The 18,494-nt window shown below is 44.3% G+C and overlaps 1 protein-coding gene across 1 annotated transcript in view; it reads right to left on the bottom strand.

Moving 5' to 3' along the window:
* Positions 1–1,551: 1,551 nt before the first annotated feature.
* The window catches only part of LOC129856855 (secretagogin-like), a gene marked incomplete at its 5' end in the record, with an annotated part of 19,283 nt that continues 2,340 nt past the window's right edge, over positions 1,552–18,494 (bottom strand). The window contains 8 exon segments of the mRNA XM_055924573.1: positions 1,552–2,467; positions 3,548–3,616; positions 3,990–4,049; positions 4,155–4,200; positions 6,643–6,698; positions 11,875–11,952; positions 13,813–13,869; positions 17,693–17,782. Coding sequence (XP_055780548.1) covers positions 2,336–2,467; positions 3,548–3,616; positions 3,990–4,049; positions 4,155–4,200; positions 6,643–6,698; positions 11,875–11,952; positions 13,813–13,869; positions 17,693–17,782 — 588 coding nt within the window.

Raw genomic sequence — 18,494 nt, 5'->3', positions numbered from 1 at the left:
CCTCTCCCCCCCAGCAAACAGCACAGACCATACAAACCATTACTGTAGTATACTTCCCCCTCTCCCCCCCAGCAAACAGCACAGACCATACAAACCATTACTGTAATATACTTCCCTCTCTCCCCCCCAGCAAACAGCACAGACCATACAAACCATTACTGTAGTATACTTCCCCCTCTCCCCCCCAGCAAACAGCACAGACCATACAAACCATTACTGTAATATACTTCCCTCTCTCCCCCCCAGCAAACAGCACAGACCATACAAACCATTACTGTAGTATACTTCCCCCTCTCCCCCCCAGCAAACAGCACAGATCATACAAACCATTACTGTAATATACTTCCCTCTCTCTCCCAGCAAACAGCACAGACCATACAAACCATTGCTGTAATATACTTCCCCCTCTCTCTCCCAGCAAACAGCACAGACCATACAAACCATTACTGTAATATACTTCCCTCTCTCCCCCCCAGCAAACAGCACAGACCATACAAACCATTACTGTAATATACTTCCCTCTCTCTCCCAGCAAACAGCACAGACCATACAAACCATTACTGTAATATACTTCCCTCTCTCTCCCAGCAAACAGCACAGACCATACAAACCATTACTGTAATATACTTCCCTCTCTCTCCCAGCAAACAGCACAGACCATACAAACCATTACTGTAATATACTTCCCTCTCTCTCCCAGCAAACAGCACAGACCATACAAACCATTACTGTAATATACTTCCCCCTCTCTCCCAGCAAACAGCACAGACCATACAAACCATTACTGTAATATACTTCCCTCTCTCTCTCCCAGCAAACAGCACAGACCATACAAACCATCACTGTAGCATGTAGGGAACCTGTCAGCACTCCGGCAGCTGTTACACCTACAGTATGTGTTCCAAATGACACCCTATTCCTTAAATAGTGCCCTACTTTTGACCAGAGCACAGTGGCTCTGAGGACATCTCTGGATTCTGTTCTAAGGTCATGAATGACTGTTAGTTCTATATCTCCAGCCTATGTAGATGGGTTGAGTCAGGGTTGGCCAACTGGCGGACAGCGGGCCGATAGTAGCCCGTTGGTGGTTTTATTTGGCCTCCAAAGTTTTCTGGCCCCCCAAAAAAATCAGCTCCTAGTTAATTTAATTTAAGAAAATCTGTTCCCAAGTATAATAGAGAGAAACATGTGATCGTATACAAATATAAACAATGTTTGAAATTATAATGTTTAAGTCACATATTATGTCTGTTTGGGCTTCTTGCGGTCAATTTTCAGTCTACAAATTGATCTGTAATTATGTTCCGGGCCCCAGACCATCCGATCAAGAAGAAATCGTCCCGTGGCTGAACCTAGTTGATGATCCCTGGGTTAAGGAAATATAATCTGCATATTTAGTGACGCTATATAATTAACAGAAGTGTAAAATGTTGGCTACTGGCCCAATGCTCTTAACCACTAGGCTACCCACTGCCCAGTGGTACTGTATACACAGGCAATATTGTACGCACTAATGTTAAATGTATCTGGAACATAGTACACAACACCAAGTGCCACTATTCTTGATTTAATTATCATTGTTAAACATCATCATATAATATTAAAAACAGCAACTCACCTAATGTACAATACAGTACTGCACTTACATGCAAATTGCCCAATCGCCAGCTATGGCCAGGCCAACAAAACAAAGCATCATTCACAACACAGTCTGGAACATTGAGCATTCTCCTGCTTTCTCAGATAGATACACTTTAATTTACCAGTAGACTACCTGTATTATTCTGTATTAATTTACCAGTAGGCTACCTGTATTATTCTGTATTAATTTACCAGTAGGCTACCTGTATTATTCTGTATTAATTTACCAGTAGACTACCTGTATTATTCTGTATTAATTTACCAGTAGACTACCTGTATTATTCTGTATTAATTTACCAGTAGACTACCTGTATTATTCTGTATTAATTTACCAGTAGACTACCTGTATTATTCTGTATTAATTTACCAGTAGGCTACCTGTATTATTCTGTATTAATTTACCAGTAGACTACCTGTATTATTCTGTATTAATTTACCAGTAGACTACCTGTATTATTCTGTATTAATTTACCAGTAGGCTACCTGTATTATTCTGTATTAATTTGAATCTATCACAAGAAAACACAATTGATATCATTCAGAACAGTGCTTGTTCCACAACATGCTAAAACACTGGCAGCTGTTGTCTTTGTCATCTTTGTTTTTGAAGATTGGACATAAAGTTCTGGGTGTTCTGGATGTCTCAGAGTGAAGGGAAGGGTCAGTAGTAGAGGGCTTCTCTGTACGGGGAAGACTAGGCCTTTTTGGGCTTCATTCCCAGGCACAGCGCCAGCTCATTCCTCTGGATCTTTCCATCTTTGTTGACGTCACAGTGTCCCAGCAGCACAGCCCTCAGTTTGTCCAGCTCTGGACCAGTGATGCTGGGCTGGATGGAAGATCAACAGGTAAAACACATTAGTAGTGAAGCTGTGTTTGTAAGATGTATTTTATATTGCACAAAAATTACTCTTCCGGGACAATAAAGATCTATTGAATGTGTGGGCTAAAGTTAATGTATTCTGTAAGTTCAATGAGGTCAAGAGGTCAAGGAGCATTTCATCTGTTGTTGATGGATGATACAGAGTACACTGGGCACAATCTATGTCCTTATGGCCAGCCTGGACAGAGAACACTGGACACAATCGATGTCCTTATGGCCAGCCTGGACAGAGAACACTGGACACAATCGATGTCCTTATGGCCAGCCTGGACAGAGAACACTGGACACAATATATGTCCTTTAGGCCAGCCAGGACAGAGAACACTGGACACAGTAGATGTCCTTAGGGCCAGCCAGGACAGAGAACACAATAGATGTCCTTAGGGACAGCCAGGACAGAGAACACTGGACACAGTAGATGTCCTTTGGGCCAGCCAGGACAGAGAACACTGGACACAATAGATGTCCTTAGGGCCAGCCAGGACAGAGGACACTGGACACAATAGATGTCCTTAGGGCCAGCCAGGACAGAGGACACTGGACACAATAGATGTCCTTAGGGCCAGCCAGGACAGAGGACACTGGACACAATAGATGTCCTTAGGGCCAGCCAGGACAGAGGACACTGGACACAATAGATGTCCTTAGGGCCAGCCAGGACAGAGGACACTGGACACAATAGATGTCCTTAGGGCCAGCCAGGACAGAGAACACTGGACACAATAGATGTCCTTAGGGACAGCCAGGACAGAGGACACTGGACACAATAAATGTCCTTTGGGCCAGCCAGGACAGAGAACACTGGACACAATAGATGTCCTTAAGGCCAGCCAGGACAGAGTACACTGGACACAGTAGATGTCCTTTGGGCCAGCCAGGACAGAGAACACTGGACACAATAGATGTCCTTAAGGCCAGCCAGGACAGAGTACACTGGACACAGTAGATGTCCTTTGGGCCTATAATAGGATCATGTTTGTGGCACATTCATAAAGATATTGTCTGATATTCTTCCCCACAACTCACCCTGACCAGTTCCATCATGTCTTTTACAAAGCCATCCACCTCTGGTCCTTCCAAAGCTCCGGTGTTACTCTGACCAATGGAGAAGAGAGAACATAGAACTCATTAAAAGCTCCGGTGTTACTCTGACCAATGGAGAAGAGAGAACATAGAACTCATTAAAAGCTCCGGTGTTACTCTGACCAATGGAGAAGAGAGAACATAGAACTCATTAAAAGCTCCGGTGTTACTCTGACCAATGGAGAAGAGAGAACATAGAACTCATTAAAAGAGCATCATGCCAACATTCTAATCTCTCTTCTCTGAATTCTCTGAATCTCTCTTCTCTGAACCAAACATCCTTATTTTGCAACTCGTATTTAATTTACAGACCATATAGAGGAAGCAGTTGCCCTGCAAATCAAATCCAACATCCCAGCCCCAAGGGTACTCTGTCTGTACTCACAACATCATAGTGGTTGAATATTTTGTCAAAGTCTCTCTTTCTGTCTTCTTGACTTGAGGCCTGTAAACAGAGTCAATTATGGTTAGTGTCATCTGTCCATTTTCCTAAGATGATTTAGCAGAGTAATGTAATGAGCATTAGGAGAAACACATCAACTGAACTCACATCCATTTGGAACTGTAGCATGAAATTCTCTTCTAGAGCCAGGATCCTAGAGGAAAACGTGAAATAAACAACAATTTGATCAAGCAAAACAGCATAGTCAGAAAAGGTATTGATACTACAGTATAGAGTCAATTAGAAGTACCTGGCCAAACGGTTCAGTATTCAGAACTGTAATAGAGTCAATCAGAAGTACCTGGCCAAACGGTTCAGTATTCAGAACTGTAATAGAGTCAATTAGAAGTACCTGGCCAAACGGTTCAGTATTCAGAACTGTAATAGAGTCAATTAGAAGTACCTGGCCAAACGGTTCAGTATTCAGAATTGTAATAGAGTCAATTAGAAGTACCTGGCCAAACGGTTCAGTGTTCAGAACTGTAATAGAGTCAATTAGAAGTACCTGGCCAAACGGTTCAGTATTCAGAATTGTAATAGAGTCAATTAGAAGTACCTGACCAAACGGTTCAGTATTCAGAATTGTAATAGAGTCAATTAGAAGTACCTGACCAAACGGTTCAGTATTCAGAAGTGTAATAGAGTCAATTAGAAGTACCTGGCCAAACGGTACAGTATTCAGAACTGTAATAGAGTCAATTAGAAGTACCTGGCCAAACGGTTCAGTATTCAGAACTGTAATAGAGTCAATTAGAAGTACCTGGCCAAACGGTTCAGTATTCAGAATTGTAATAGAGTCAATTAGAAGTACCTGGCCAAACGGTTCAGTATTCAGAATTGTAATAGAGTCAATCAGAAGTACCTGGCCAAACGGTTCAGTATTCAGAACTGTAATAGAGTCAATTAGAAGTACCTAGCCAAACGGTTCAGTATTCAGAATTGTAATAGAGTCAATTAGAAGTACCTGGCCAAACGGTTCAGTATTCAGAACTGTAATAGAGTCAATTAGAAGTACCTGACCAAACGGTTCAGTATTCAGAATTGTAATAGAGTCAATTAGAAGTACCTGGCCAAACGGTTCAGTGTTCAGAACTGTAATAGAGTCAATTAGAAGTACCTGGCCAAACGGTTCATTATTCAGAACTGTAATAGAGTCAATTAGAAGTACCTGGCCAAACGGTTCAGTATTCAGAATTGTAATAGAGTCAATCAGAAGTACCTGGCCAAACGGTTCAGTATTCAGAATTGTAATAGAGTCAATCAGAAGTACCTGGCCAAACGGTTCAGTATTCAGAACTGTAATAGAGTCAATTAGAAGTACCTGACCAAACGGTTCAGTATTCAGAATTGTAATAGAGTCAATTAGAAGTACCTAGCCAAACGGTTCAGTGTTCAGAACTGTAATAGAGTCAATTAGAAGTACCTGGCCAAACGGTTCAGTATTCAGAATTGTAATAGAGTCAATCAGAAGTACCTGGCCAAACGGTTCAGTATTCAGAATTGTAATAGAGTCAATTAGAAGTACCTGGCCAAACGGTTCATTATTCAGAACTGTAATAGAGTCAATTAGAAGTACCTGGCCAAACGGTTCAGTATTCAGAATTGTAATAGAGTCAATCAGAAGTACCTAGCCAAACGGTTCAGTGTTCAGAACTGTAATAGAGTCAATTAGAAGTACCTGGCCAAACGGTTCAGTATTCAGAATTGTAATAGAGTCAATTAGAAGTACCTGGCCAAACGGTTCAGTGTTCAGAACTGTAATAGAGTCAATTAGAAGTACCTGGCCAAACGGTTCATTATTCAGAACTGTAATAGAGTCAATTAGAAGTACCTGGCCAAACGGTTCAGTATTCAGAATTGTAATAGAGTCAATCAGAAGTACCTGGCCAAACGGTTCAGTATTCAGAATTGTAATAGAGTCAATCAGAAGTACCTGGCCAAACGGTTCAGTATTCAGAACTGTAATAGAGTCAATTAGAAGTACCTGACCAAACGGTTCAGTATTCAGAATTGTAATAGAGTCAATTAGAAGTACCTAGCCAAACGGTTCAGTGTTCAGAACTGTAATAGAGTCAATTAGAAGTACCTGGCCAAACGGTTCAGTATTCAGAATTGTAATAGAGTCAATCAGAAGTACCTGGCCAAACGGTTCAGTATTCAGAATTGTAATAGAGTCAATCAGAAGTACCTGGCCAAACGGTTCAATATTCAGAATTGTAATAGAGTCAATTAGAAGTACCTGGCCAAACGGTTCAATATTCAGAATTGTAATAGAGTCAATTAGAAGTACCTGGCCAAACGGTTCAGTATTCAGAATTGTAATAGAGTCAATTAGAAGTACCTGGCCAAACGGTTCAGTATTCAGAATTGTAATAGAGTCAATTAGAAGTACCTGGCCAAACGGTTCAGTATTCAGAATTGTAATAGAGTCAATTAGAAGTACCTGGCCAAACGGTTCAGTATTCAGAATTGCAATAGAGTCAATTAGAAGTACCTGGCCAAACGGTTCATTATTCAGAATTGTAATAGAGTCAATTAGAAGTACCTGACCAAACGGTTCAGTATTCAGAATTGTAATAGAGTCAATTAGAAGTACCTGGCCAAATCGTTCAGATCCAAGCGACCATCCTTATTTTTGTCAAAAATGTTCATCTGTTAGAAAAAAGGAATTGATGCATAATAAAACATGTGTAATTTTGGTTCAAGACAGACCAACGGAGATATTACATATATTTGGCAATTACTGGTTTTCCTGCTTAAAAAAGCCAACTAAACATGTTTGTCAATGGTTTAGAATCAAGCACAAATGAACACCTGTTGACGCAGGTTCGCGTTTTTCATTATGAATGTTGTTCTGGAGGCAGCTCTGCAGAGTGGTCACTAGCTGGCAAAGCCACAACGTGATTAAACCCAACCCTAACCTTAACCACACTGCTAAGCCTAACGCCTAACCCTAACCTTAACCACACTGCTAAGCCTAATGCCTAACCCTAACCTTAACCACACTGCTAAGCCTAACGCCTAACCCTAACCTTAACCACACTGCTAAGCCTAATGCCTAACCCTAACCCTAACCACACTGCTAAGCCTAATGCCTAACCCTAACCTTAACCACACTGCTAAGCCTAATGCCTAACCCTAACCCTAACCACACTGCTAAGCCTAATGCCTAACCCTAACCTTAACCACACTGAGAGACAGAACGGGGTGATGCCAGACCAGGCCAGGGTGAGAGACAGAACGGGGTGATGCCAGGCCAGGGTGAGAGGCAAAACAGGGTGATGCCAGACCAGGCCAGGGTGAGAGACAGAACAGGGTGATGTCAGACCAGGCCAGGGTGAGAGACAGAACGGGGTGATGCCAGGCCAGGGTGAGAGACAGAACGGGGTGATGCCAGACCAGGCCAGGGTGAGAGACAGAACGGGGTGATGTCAGACCAGGCCAGGGTGAGAGACAGAACGGGGTGATGCCAGGCAAGGGTGAGAGACAGAATGGGGTGATGCCAGACCAGGCCAGGGTGAGAGACAGACACTGTGATGCCAGACCAGGCCAGGGTAAGAGACAGACAGGGCAGGGTGACAGACAGTCACTGTGATGCCAGACCAGGCCAGGGTAAGAGACAGACAGGGCAGGGTGAGAGACAGACAGGGCAAGGTTAGAGACAGACACTGTGATGCCAGACCAGACCAGGGTAAGAGACAGACAGGGCAGGGTGAGAGACAGACAGGGCAAGGTTAGAGACAGACACTGTGATGCCAGACCAGACCAGGGTAAGAGACAGACAGGGCAGGGTGAGAGACAGTCACTGTGATGCCAGACCAGGACAGGGTAAGAGACAGACAGGGCAGGGTGAGAGACAGACAGGGCTGGGTGAGAGACAGACACTGTGATGCCAGACTATGCCAGGGTAAGAGACAGACAGGGCAGGGTGAGAGACAGACAGGGCAGGGTGAGAGACAGACACTGTGATGCCAGACCAGGCCAGGGTGAGAGACAGACACTGTGATGCCAGACCAGGCCAGTGTAAGAGACAGACAGGGCAGGGTGAGAGACAGACAGGGCAGGGTGAGAGACAGACAGAGTGAATCGGTATGAGAGGTGTGACAGTGTCCCGCCAGACACTGGTAATCTAATATCTCAGTCTGTTAGATGAGATGATTAATACAGCTGAGTGACAGAGTGATCTGCTGCTGGCTGCCACAACACAGCCCTGTCACGGTCCCAAATGAAGAGTCATCTGCTGCTGGCTGCCACAACACAGCCCTGTCACGGTCCCAAATGAAGAGTCATCTGCTGCTGGCTGCCACAACACAGCCCTGTCACGGTCCCAAATGACTCCCTATTCCCTATATAGTGTACTACTTTTGACCAGGGCCCATAAGGAATAGGATGCCATTGGGAACGCATTACCCTGTCTGATGAACTGGAGAGACAGAGACCACACCTGGCTGCAGGATGAAGCCATTTTCTCCTCACTGGGAATCTGAGTCAGTGAAGTCCATTTAAAGTTAGCGTAGAAGTTAGAACGTTTTCAGAGAAGGGAACAAGCCTCAGGGTATGGATAAGATTGGAAAAACAAGTCAGTGACAGGTGCCAGTATAATGCGATGACCCTTTGACAGGAGTCTGGGAACAAGCCACTTCGGGGCGGCAGGTAGCCTAGTGGTGAGAGAGTTGGGCCAGTAACCGAAAGGTTGGTGGATCGAATCGCCGATCTGACAAGGTAAAAATCTGTCGTTCTCGCCCCTGAACAAGGCAGTTAACCCACTGTTCCTAGGCAGTCATTGTAAATAAGAATATGTTCTTAACTGACTTGCCGAGTTAAATAAAGGTCAAATAAAAAGACCTATTAAACATCCTGAAGATCCTGTACCGTTTATACACAGCGGGGCGTTCAGTGACATGAAAGGCACTCTGAAAGAGCCATGAATAAGGTTCATTTACCCCGCATTAATGGTTCTAGAGACTGATGACTGCATTAGGTTGATTAGACGTTGTGCTTGAGTTATCTTCTTTTACACACACTGGAGAGAGAGATTGTAAATCAGTGGGTAAAAGACTATAAAGACTGTGTGTCATGGCCAAAAGGGAATGGAAGCATCCCAAGACTAGCAACAGGAACTAAGAGGATAACTTTAGTACAGGTCCTATGTTCCTCCAGGAACCAAGAGGATATCTTTAGTACCTCCAGGAACCAAGAGGATATCGTTAGTACCTCCAGGAACCAAGAGGATATCTTTAGTACAGGCCGTATGTTCCTCCAGGAACCAAGAGGATATCTTTAGTACAGGCCCTATGTTCCTCCAGGAACCAAGAGGATATCGTTAGTACCTCCAGGAACCAAGAGGATATCTTTAGTACAGGCCCTATGTTCCTCCAGGAACCAAGAGGATATCTTTAGTACAGGCCGTATGTTCCTCCAGGAACCAAGAGGATATCTTTAGTACCTCCAGGAACCAAGAGGATATCTTTAGTATAGGCCCTATGTTCCTCCAGGAACCAAGAGGATATCTTTAGTACCTCCAGGAACCAAGAGGATATCTTTAGTACAGGCCCTATGTTCCTCCAGGAACCAAGAGGATATCTTTAGTACAGGCCGTATGTTCCTCCAGGAACCAAGAGGATATCTTTAGTACAGGCCCTATGTTCCTCCAGGAACCAAGAGTACAGGTCCTATGTTCCTCCAGGAACCAAGAGGATATCTTTAATACAGGCCCTATGTTCCTCCAGGAACCAAGAGGATATCTTTAGTACAGGCCCTATGTTCCTCCAGGAACCAAGAGGATATATTTAGTACCTCCAGGAACCAAGAGGATATCTTTAGTACAGGCCGTATGTTCCTCCAGGAACCAAGAGGATATCTTTAGTACAGGCCCTATGTTCCTCCAGGAACCAAGAGGATATCTTTAGTACAGGCCCTATGTTCCTCCAGGAACCAAGAGTACAGGTCCTATGTTCCTCCAGGAACCAAGAGGATATCTTTAGTACCTCCAGGAACCAAGAGGATATCGTTAGTACCTCCAGGAACCAAGAGGATATCTTTAGTACAGGCCGTATGTTCCTCCAGGAACCAAGAGGATATCTTTAGTACAGGCCCTATGTTCCTCCAGGAACCAAGAGGATATCGTTAGTACCTCCAGGAACCAAGAGGATATCTTTAGTACAGGCCCTATGTTCCTCCAGGAACCAAGAGGATATCTTTAGTACAGGCCGTATGTTCCTCCAGGAACCAAGAGGATATCTTTAGTACCTCCAGGAACCAAGAGGATATCTTTAGTATAGGCCCTATGTTCCTCCAGGAACCAAGAGGATATCTTTAGTACCTCCAGGAACCAAGAGGATATCTTTAGTACAGGCCCTATGTTCCTCCAGGAACCAAGAGGATATCTTTAGTACAGGCCGTATGTTCCTCCAGGAACCAAGAGGATATCTTTAGTACAGGCCCTATGTTCCTCCAGGAACCAAGAGTACAGGTCCTATGTTCCTCCAGGAACCAAGAGGATATCTTTAATACAGGCCCTATGTTCCTCCAGGAACCAAGAGGATATCTTTAGTACAGGCCCTATGTTCCTCCAGGAACCAAGAGGATATATTTAGTACCTCCAGGAACCAAGAGGATATCTTTAGTACAGGCCGTATGTTCCTCCAGGAACCAAGAGGATATCTTTAGTACAGGCCCTATGTTCCTCCAGGAACCAAGAGGATATCTTTAGTACCTCCAGGAACCAAGAGGATATCTTTAGTACAGGCCCTATGTTCCTCCAGGAACCAAGAGGATATCTTTAGTACCTCCAGGAACCAAGAGGATATCTTTAGTACAGGCCGTATGTTCCTCCAGGAACCAAGAGGATATCTTTAGTACAGGTCCTATGTTCCTCCAGGAACCAAGAGGATATCTTTAGTACAGGCCCTATGTTCCTCCAGGAACCAAGAGGATATCTTTAGTACAGGCCGTATGTTCCTCCAGGAACCAAGAGGATATCTTTAGTACAGGCCGTATGTTCCTCCAGGAACCAAGAGGATATCTTTAGTACAGGCCGTATGTTCCTCCAGGAACCAAGAGGATATCTTTAGTACAGGCCGTATGTTCCTCCAGGAACTAAGAGGATAACTTTAGAACAGGCCCTATGTTCCTCCAGGAACCAAGAGGATATCTTTAGTACAGGTCCTATGTTCCTCCAGGAACTAAGAGGATAACTTTAGAACAGGCCCTATGTTCCTCCAGGAACCAAGAGGATATCTTTAGTACAGGTCCTATGTTCCTCCAGGAACCAAGAGGATATCTTTAGTACAGGCCCTATGTTCCTCCAGGAACCAAGAGGATATCTTTAGTACAGGCCGTATGTTCCTCCAGGAACCAAGAGGATATCTTTAGTACAGGCCCTATGTTCCTCCAGAAACCAAGAGGATATCTTTAGTACAGGCCGTATGTTCCTCCAGGAACCAAGAGGATATCTTTAGTACAGGCCGTATGTTCCTCCAGGAACCAAGAGGATAACTTTAGTACAGGCCCTATGTTCCTCCAGGAACCAAGAGGATATCTTTAGTACAGGCCGTATGTTCCTCCAGGAACCAAGAGGATATCTTTAGTACAGGCCCTATGTTCCTCCAGGAACCAAGAGAATATCTTTAGTACAGGCCCTATGTTCCTCCAGAAACAAAGATGATATCTTTAGTACCTCCAGGAACCAAGAAGAACACATTTTCAGCATTTGTTTTGAAATTGTATTTATTAATTATGAAATGATGAAAAATATGAATAACATTCCACCAATGAGGCCACCTTGGTCATTTTACTACAGGAAAGGGCTAGGAGACTGCTGTTTTACCATTGCGTCTGTGTACTCGTCCAGTTTGCTGGAGGACACAGCCTTCCCGTGCTGCTGGAACAAGTCCTTCAGGAAACCCTGTTTACAAAGAAGGAGAGAGGAAATTAAAAGTGCATGGCTTATTGGTTTATTTCCTGAATCCCTGAAATCAGATCTAACATGGTTTATTTCCTGATTCACTGAAATCAGATTTAACATGGTTTGATAAATATAAAGACATTACCTTCTGTGTGTAGGAGTGGAGTTAAACAACATTACCTTCTGTGTGTAGGAGTGGAGTTAAACAACATTACCTTCTGTGTGTAGGAGTGGAGTTAAACAACATTACCTTCTGTGTGTAGGAGTGAAGTTAAACCACATTACCTTCTGTGTGTAGGAGTGGAGTTAAACCACATTACCTTCTGTGTGTAGGAGTGGAGTTAAACAACATTACCTTCTGTGTGTAGGAGTGGAGTTAAACAACATTACATTCTGTGTGTAGGAGTGGAGTTCGACAACATTACCTTCTGTGTGTAGGAGTGGAGTTAAACCACATTACCTTCTGTGTGTAGGAGTGGAGTTTGACAACATTACCTTCTGTGTGTAGGAGTGAAGTTAAACCACATTACCTTCTGTGTGTAGGAGTGGAGTTAAACCACATTACCTTCTGTGTGTAGGAGTGGAGTTAAACCACATTACCTTCTCTGTGTAGGAGTGGAGTTAAACAACATTACCTTCTGTGTGTAGGAGTGGAGTTAAACCACATTACCTTCTGTGTGTAGGAGTGGAGTTCGACAACATTACCTTCTGTGTGTAGGAGTGGAGTTAAACAACATTACCTTCTGTGTGTAGGAGTGGAGTAAAACAACATTACCTTCTGTGTGTAGGAGTGAAGTTAAACCACATTACCTTCTGTGTGTAGGAGTGGAGTTAAACAACATTGCCTTCTGTGTGTAGGAGTGAAGTTAAACCACATTACCTTCTCTGTGTAGGAGTGGAGTTAAACAACATTGCCTTCTGTGTGTAGGAGTGGAGTTAAACCACATTACCTTCTGTGTGTAGGAGTGGAGTTAAACAACATTACCTTCTGTGTGTAGGAGTGGAGTTAAACCACATTACCTTCTGTGTGTAGGAGTGGAGTTAAACAACATTACCTTCTGTGTGTAGGAGTGGAGTTAAACAACATTACCTTCTGTGTGTAGGAGTGGAGTTAAACAACATTACCTTCTGTGTGTAGGAGTGGAGTTAAACCACATTACCTTCTGTGTGTAGGAGTGGAGTTAAACAACATTACCTTCTGTGTGTAGGAGTGGAGTTAAACAACATTACCTTCTGTGTGTAGGAGTGGAGTTAAACAACATTACCTTCTGTGTGTAGGAGTGGAGTAAAACAACATTACCTTCTGTGTGTAGGAGTGGAGTTAAACAACATTGCCTTCTGTGTGTAGGAGTGAAGTTAAACCACATTACCTTCTCTTTGTAGGAGTGGAGTTAAACAACATTGCCTTCTGTGTGTAGGAGTGGAGTTAAACCACATTACCTTCTGTGTGTAGGAGTGGAGTTAAACAACATTACCTTCTGTGTGTAGGAGTGGAGTTAAACCACATTACCTTCTGTGTGTAGGAGTGGAGTTAAACAACATTACCTTCTGTGTGTAGGAGTGGAGTTAAACAACATTACCTTCTGTGTGTAGGAGTGGAGTTAAACCACATTACCTTTTGTGTGTAGGAGTGGAGTTAAACCACATTACTTTCTGTGTGTAGGAGTGGAGTTAAACAACAATACCTTCTGTGTGTAGGAGTGGAGTTAAACAACATTACCTTCTTTGTGTAGGAGTGGAGTTAAACAACATTACCTTCTGTGTGTAGGAGTGGAGTTAAACAACATTACCTTCTGTGTGTAGGAGTGGAGTTAAACAACAATACCTTCAGTGTGTAGGAGTGGAGTTAAACAACATTACCTTCAGCTCCACAGCTGATATGAATCCACTGCTGTCAGCATCATACTTTCTCCAGATCTACAGAGACAAGAAGGACAATCAGTTGCTGTGAATACAAATACCAGCTGCCACCAATGACCCTTAGTAAGCATTAGGGTGCTTGTCCAGGTGAGGTGAGGCTGAGTTCTTTGTCTTCCTCAGAGTTACTGTGATAGCCACACACAACAAATGGAGGTCACATGGAAAAAGGAACTGCGAACATTCTTTCCATAAATTACAAATTACATCTCACATATCTGGTTCTACAGATCTGGCAGGTACTCGGATCACCACACAGACACTTCCAATAGATCACCGCACAGACCATTCCAACTGATCACTGCACAGACCATTCCAACTGATCACTGCACAGACCATTCCAACAGATCACCACACAGACCATTCCAACAGATCACCACACAGACCATTCCAACAGATCACCGCACAGACCATTCCAACAGATCACCACACAGACCATTCCAACAGATCACCACACAGACCATTCCAACAGATCACCACACAGACCATTCCAACAGATCACCGCACAGACCATTCCAACAGATCACCACACAGACCATTCCAACAGATCACCACACAGACCATTCCAACAGATCACCACACAGACCATTCCAACAGATCACCGCACAGACCATTCCAACAGATCACCACACAGACCATTCCAACAGATCACCAAACAGACCATTCCAACAGATCACCGCACAGACCATTCCAACAGATCACCGCACAGACCATTCCAACAGATCACCACACAGACCATTCCAACAGATAACCGCACAGACCATTCCAACAGATCACCACACAGACCATTCCAACAGATCACCACACAGATCATTCCAACAGATCACCACACAGACCATTCCAACAGATCACCGCACAGACCATTCCAACAGATCGCCGCACAGACCATTCCAACAGATCACCAAACAGACCATTCCAACAGATCACCACACAGACCATTCCAACAGATCATTCCAACAGATCACCGCACAGACCATTCCAACAGATCACCAAACAGACCATTCCAACAGATCACCACACAGACCATTCCAGCAGATCACCACACAGACCATTTCAACAGATCACCAAACAGACCATTCCAACAGATCACCACACAGACCATTCCAACAGATCACCGCACAGACCATTCCAACAGATCACCGTGCAGACCATTCCAACAGATCACCACACAGACCATTCCAACAGATCACCACACAGACCATTTCAACAGATCACCAAACAGACCATTCCAACAGATCACCACACAGACCATTCCAACAGATCACCGCACAGACCATTCCAACAGATCACCGTGCAGACCATTCCAACAGATCACCACACAGACCATTCCAACAGATCACCACACAGACCATTCCAACGGATCACAACACAGACCATTCCAACAGATCACCACACAGACCATTCCAACAGATCACCAAACAGACCATTCCAACAGATCACCGCACAGACCACTCCAGCTTCATAAAGTCTACACTGTTGTCCAGAGGGGCTTCTCACCTTCATAAAGTCTACACTGTTATCCAGAGGGGCTTCTCACCTTCATAAAGTCTACACTGTTGTCCAGAGGGGCTTCTCACCTTCATAAAGTCTACACTGTTGTCCAGAGGGGCTTCTCTCACCTTCATAAAGTCTACACTGTTTTCCAGAGGGGCTTCTCACCTTCATAAAGTCTACACTGTTGTCCAGAGGGGCTTCTCACCTTCATAAAGTCCACACTGTTGTCCAGAGGGGCTTCTCACCTTCATAAAGTCTACACTGTTGTCCAGAGGGGCTTCTCACCTTCATAAAGTCTACACTGTTGTCCAGAGGGGCTTCTCACCTTCATAAAGTCCACACTGTTGTCCAGAGGGGCTTCTCACCTTCATAAAGTCTACACTGTTGTCCAGAGGGGCTTCTCACCTTCATAAAGTCTACACTGTTGTCCAGAGGTGCTTCTCACCTTCATAAAGTCTACACTGTTGTCCAGAGGGGCTTCTCTCACCTTCATAAAGTCTACACTGTTGTCCAGAGGGGCTTCTCACCTTCATAAAGTCTACACTGTTCTTCAGAGGGGCTTCTCTCACCTTCATAAAGTCTACACTGTTGTCCAGAGGGGCTTCTCACCTTCATAAAGTCTACACTGTTGTCCAGAGGGGCTTCTCACCTTCATAAAGTCTACACTGTTGTCCAGAGGGGCTTCTCACCTTCATAAAGTCTACACTGTTGTCCAGAGGGGCTTCTCACCTTCATAAAGTCTACACTGTTGTCCAGAGGGGCTTCTCACCTTCATAAAGTCTACACTATTGTCCAGAGGGGCTTCTCATCTTCATAAAGTCTACACTGTTGTCCAGAGGGGCTTCTCATCTTCATAAAGTCTACACTATTGTCCAGAGGGGCTTCTCACCTTCATAAAGTCTACACTGTTGTCCAGAGGGGCTTCTCACCTTCATAAAGTCTACACTATTGTCCAGAGGGGCTTCTCATCTTCATAAAGTCTACACTATTGTCCAGAGGGGCTTCTCATCTTCATAAAGTCTACACTATTGTCCAGAGGGGCTTCTCACCTTCATAAAGTCTACACTGTTGTCCAGAGGGGCTTCTCACCTTCATAAAGTCTACACTATTGTCCAGAGGGGCTTCTCATCTTCATAAAGTCTACACTGTTGTCCAGAGCGGCTTCTCACCTTCATAAAGTCTACACTGTTGTCCAGAGGGGTTTCTCACCTTCATAAAGTCTACACTGTTGTCCAGAGCGGCTTCTCACCTTCATAAAGTCTACACTGTTGTCCAGAGGGGCTTCTCACCTTCATAAAGTCTACACTATTGTCCAGAGGGGCTTCTCATCTTCATAAAGTCTACACTGTTGTCCAGAGGGGCTTCTCACCTTCATAAAGTCTACACTATTGTCCAGAGGGGCTTCTCACCTTCATAAAGTCTACACTGTTGTCCAGAGGGGCTTCTCACCTTCATAAAGTCTACACTATTGTCCAGAGGGGCTTCTCATCTTCATAAAGTCTACACTGTTGTCCAGAGGGGCTTCTCATCTTCATAAAGTCTACACTATTGTCCAGAGGGGCTTCTCACCTTCATAAAGTCTACACTGTTGTCCAGAGGGGCTTCTCACCTTCATAAAGTCTACACTATTGTCCAGAGGGGCTTCTCACCTTCATAAAGTCTACACTATTGTCCAGAGGGGCTTCTCATCTTCATAAAGTCTACACTATTGTCCAGAGGGGCTTCTCACCTTCATAAAGTCTACACTGTTGTCCAGAGGGGCTTCTCACCTTCATAAAGTCTACACTATTGTCCAGAGGGGCTTCTCATCTTCATAAAGTCTACACTGTTGTCCAGAGCGGCTTCTCACCTTCATAAAGTCTACACTGTTGTCCAGAGGGGCTTCTCACCTTCATAAAGTCTACACTGTTGTCCAGAGGGGCTTCTCACCTTCATAAAGTCTACACTGTTGTCTAGAGGGGCTTCTCACCTTCATAAAGTCTACACTGTTGTCCAGAGGGGCTTCTCACCTTCATAAAGTCTACACTGTTGTCCAGAGGGGCTTCTCACCTTCATAAAGTCTACACTGTTGTCTAGAGGGGCTTCTCACCTTCATAAAGTCTACACTGTTGTCCAGAGGGGCTTCTCACCTTCATAAAGTCTACACTGTTGTCCAGAGGGGCTTCTCACCTTCATAAAGTCTACACTGTTGTCCAGAGGGGCTTCTCACCTTCATAAAGTCTACACTGTTGTCTAGAGGGGCTTCTCACCTTCATAAAGTCTACACTGTTGTCCAGAGGGGCTTCTCACCTTCATAAAGTCTACACTGTTGTCCAGAGGGGCTTCTCACCTTCATAAAGTCTACACTGTTATCCAGAGGTGCTTCCCTGCGGAACACCAGGAGGAAGTTCTCGTCCTGTGGCAGGATCATCATGGCCAACTGCAACACAACCAAATACACATGAACATTTATCAGATGCTCTTATACAGAGTCACAACACGTGAATTCAACTAAAGTGCATTCAACTGTATATCATGATACTTGCACCACAGTTATCAGCAAGATATCAGTGGGAGTAAGATGAGAGAGAAGCCATCCTGAAGACAGCAGCAGCTGTACAGTGAGTCTCTCTCCCAGCCCAGCTGACCTCCCATACAACCAGCCCAGAGTCAGCGTCTCTAACTGTTGATTCGCCCCTCTCTAACTGAATCACTGTAGCTGCACCTTTTTCCCAGAGAGACCGTGAAGTATGATGCCAGTGAAGTACGATGCCAGTGAAAGTATGATGCCAGTGAAGTATGATGCCAGTGAAGTATGATGCCAGTGAAGTATGATGCCAGTGAAGTATGATGCCAGTGAAGTACGATGCCAGTGAGGTACGATGCCAGTGAAGTATGATGCCAGTGAAGTACGATGCCAGTGAAGTATGATGCACGTGAAGTATGATGCAAGTGAAGTATGATGCCAGTGAAGTATGCTGCCAGTGAAGTATGATGACAGTGAAGTATGATGCAAGTGAAGTATGATGCCAGTGACGTGGCAGCAATTCATCAAACCCACTAATTGTGGCCCTGGCAGGCATCCAGATCTAACTGTGCTGAGTGCCCAAAGGGATCTTGTGCCCTCCCCTCTTAGTACTAATTATATTAGC

The sequence above is a fragment of the Salvelinus fontinalis genome, chromosome 6 (assembly GCF_029448725.1).
Source record: "Salvelinus fontinalis isolate EN_2023a chromosome 6, ASM2944872v1, whole genome shotgun sequence".
Classification (NCBI taxonomy): Eukaryota; Metazoa; Chordata; class Actinopteri; order Salmoniformes; family Salmonidae; genus Salvelinus; species Salvelinus fontinalis.
This window is presented reverse-complemented; position numbering and strand designations above follow the sequence as displayed.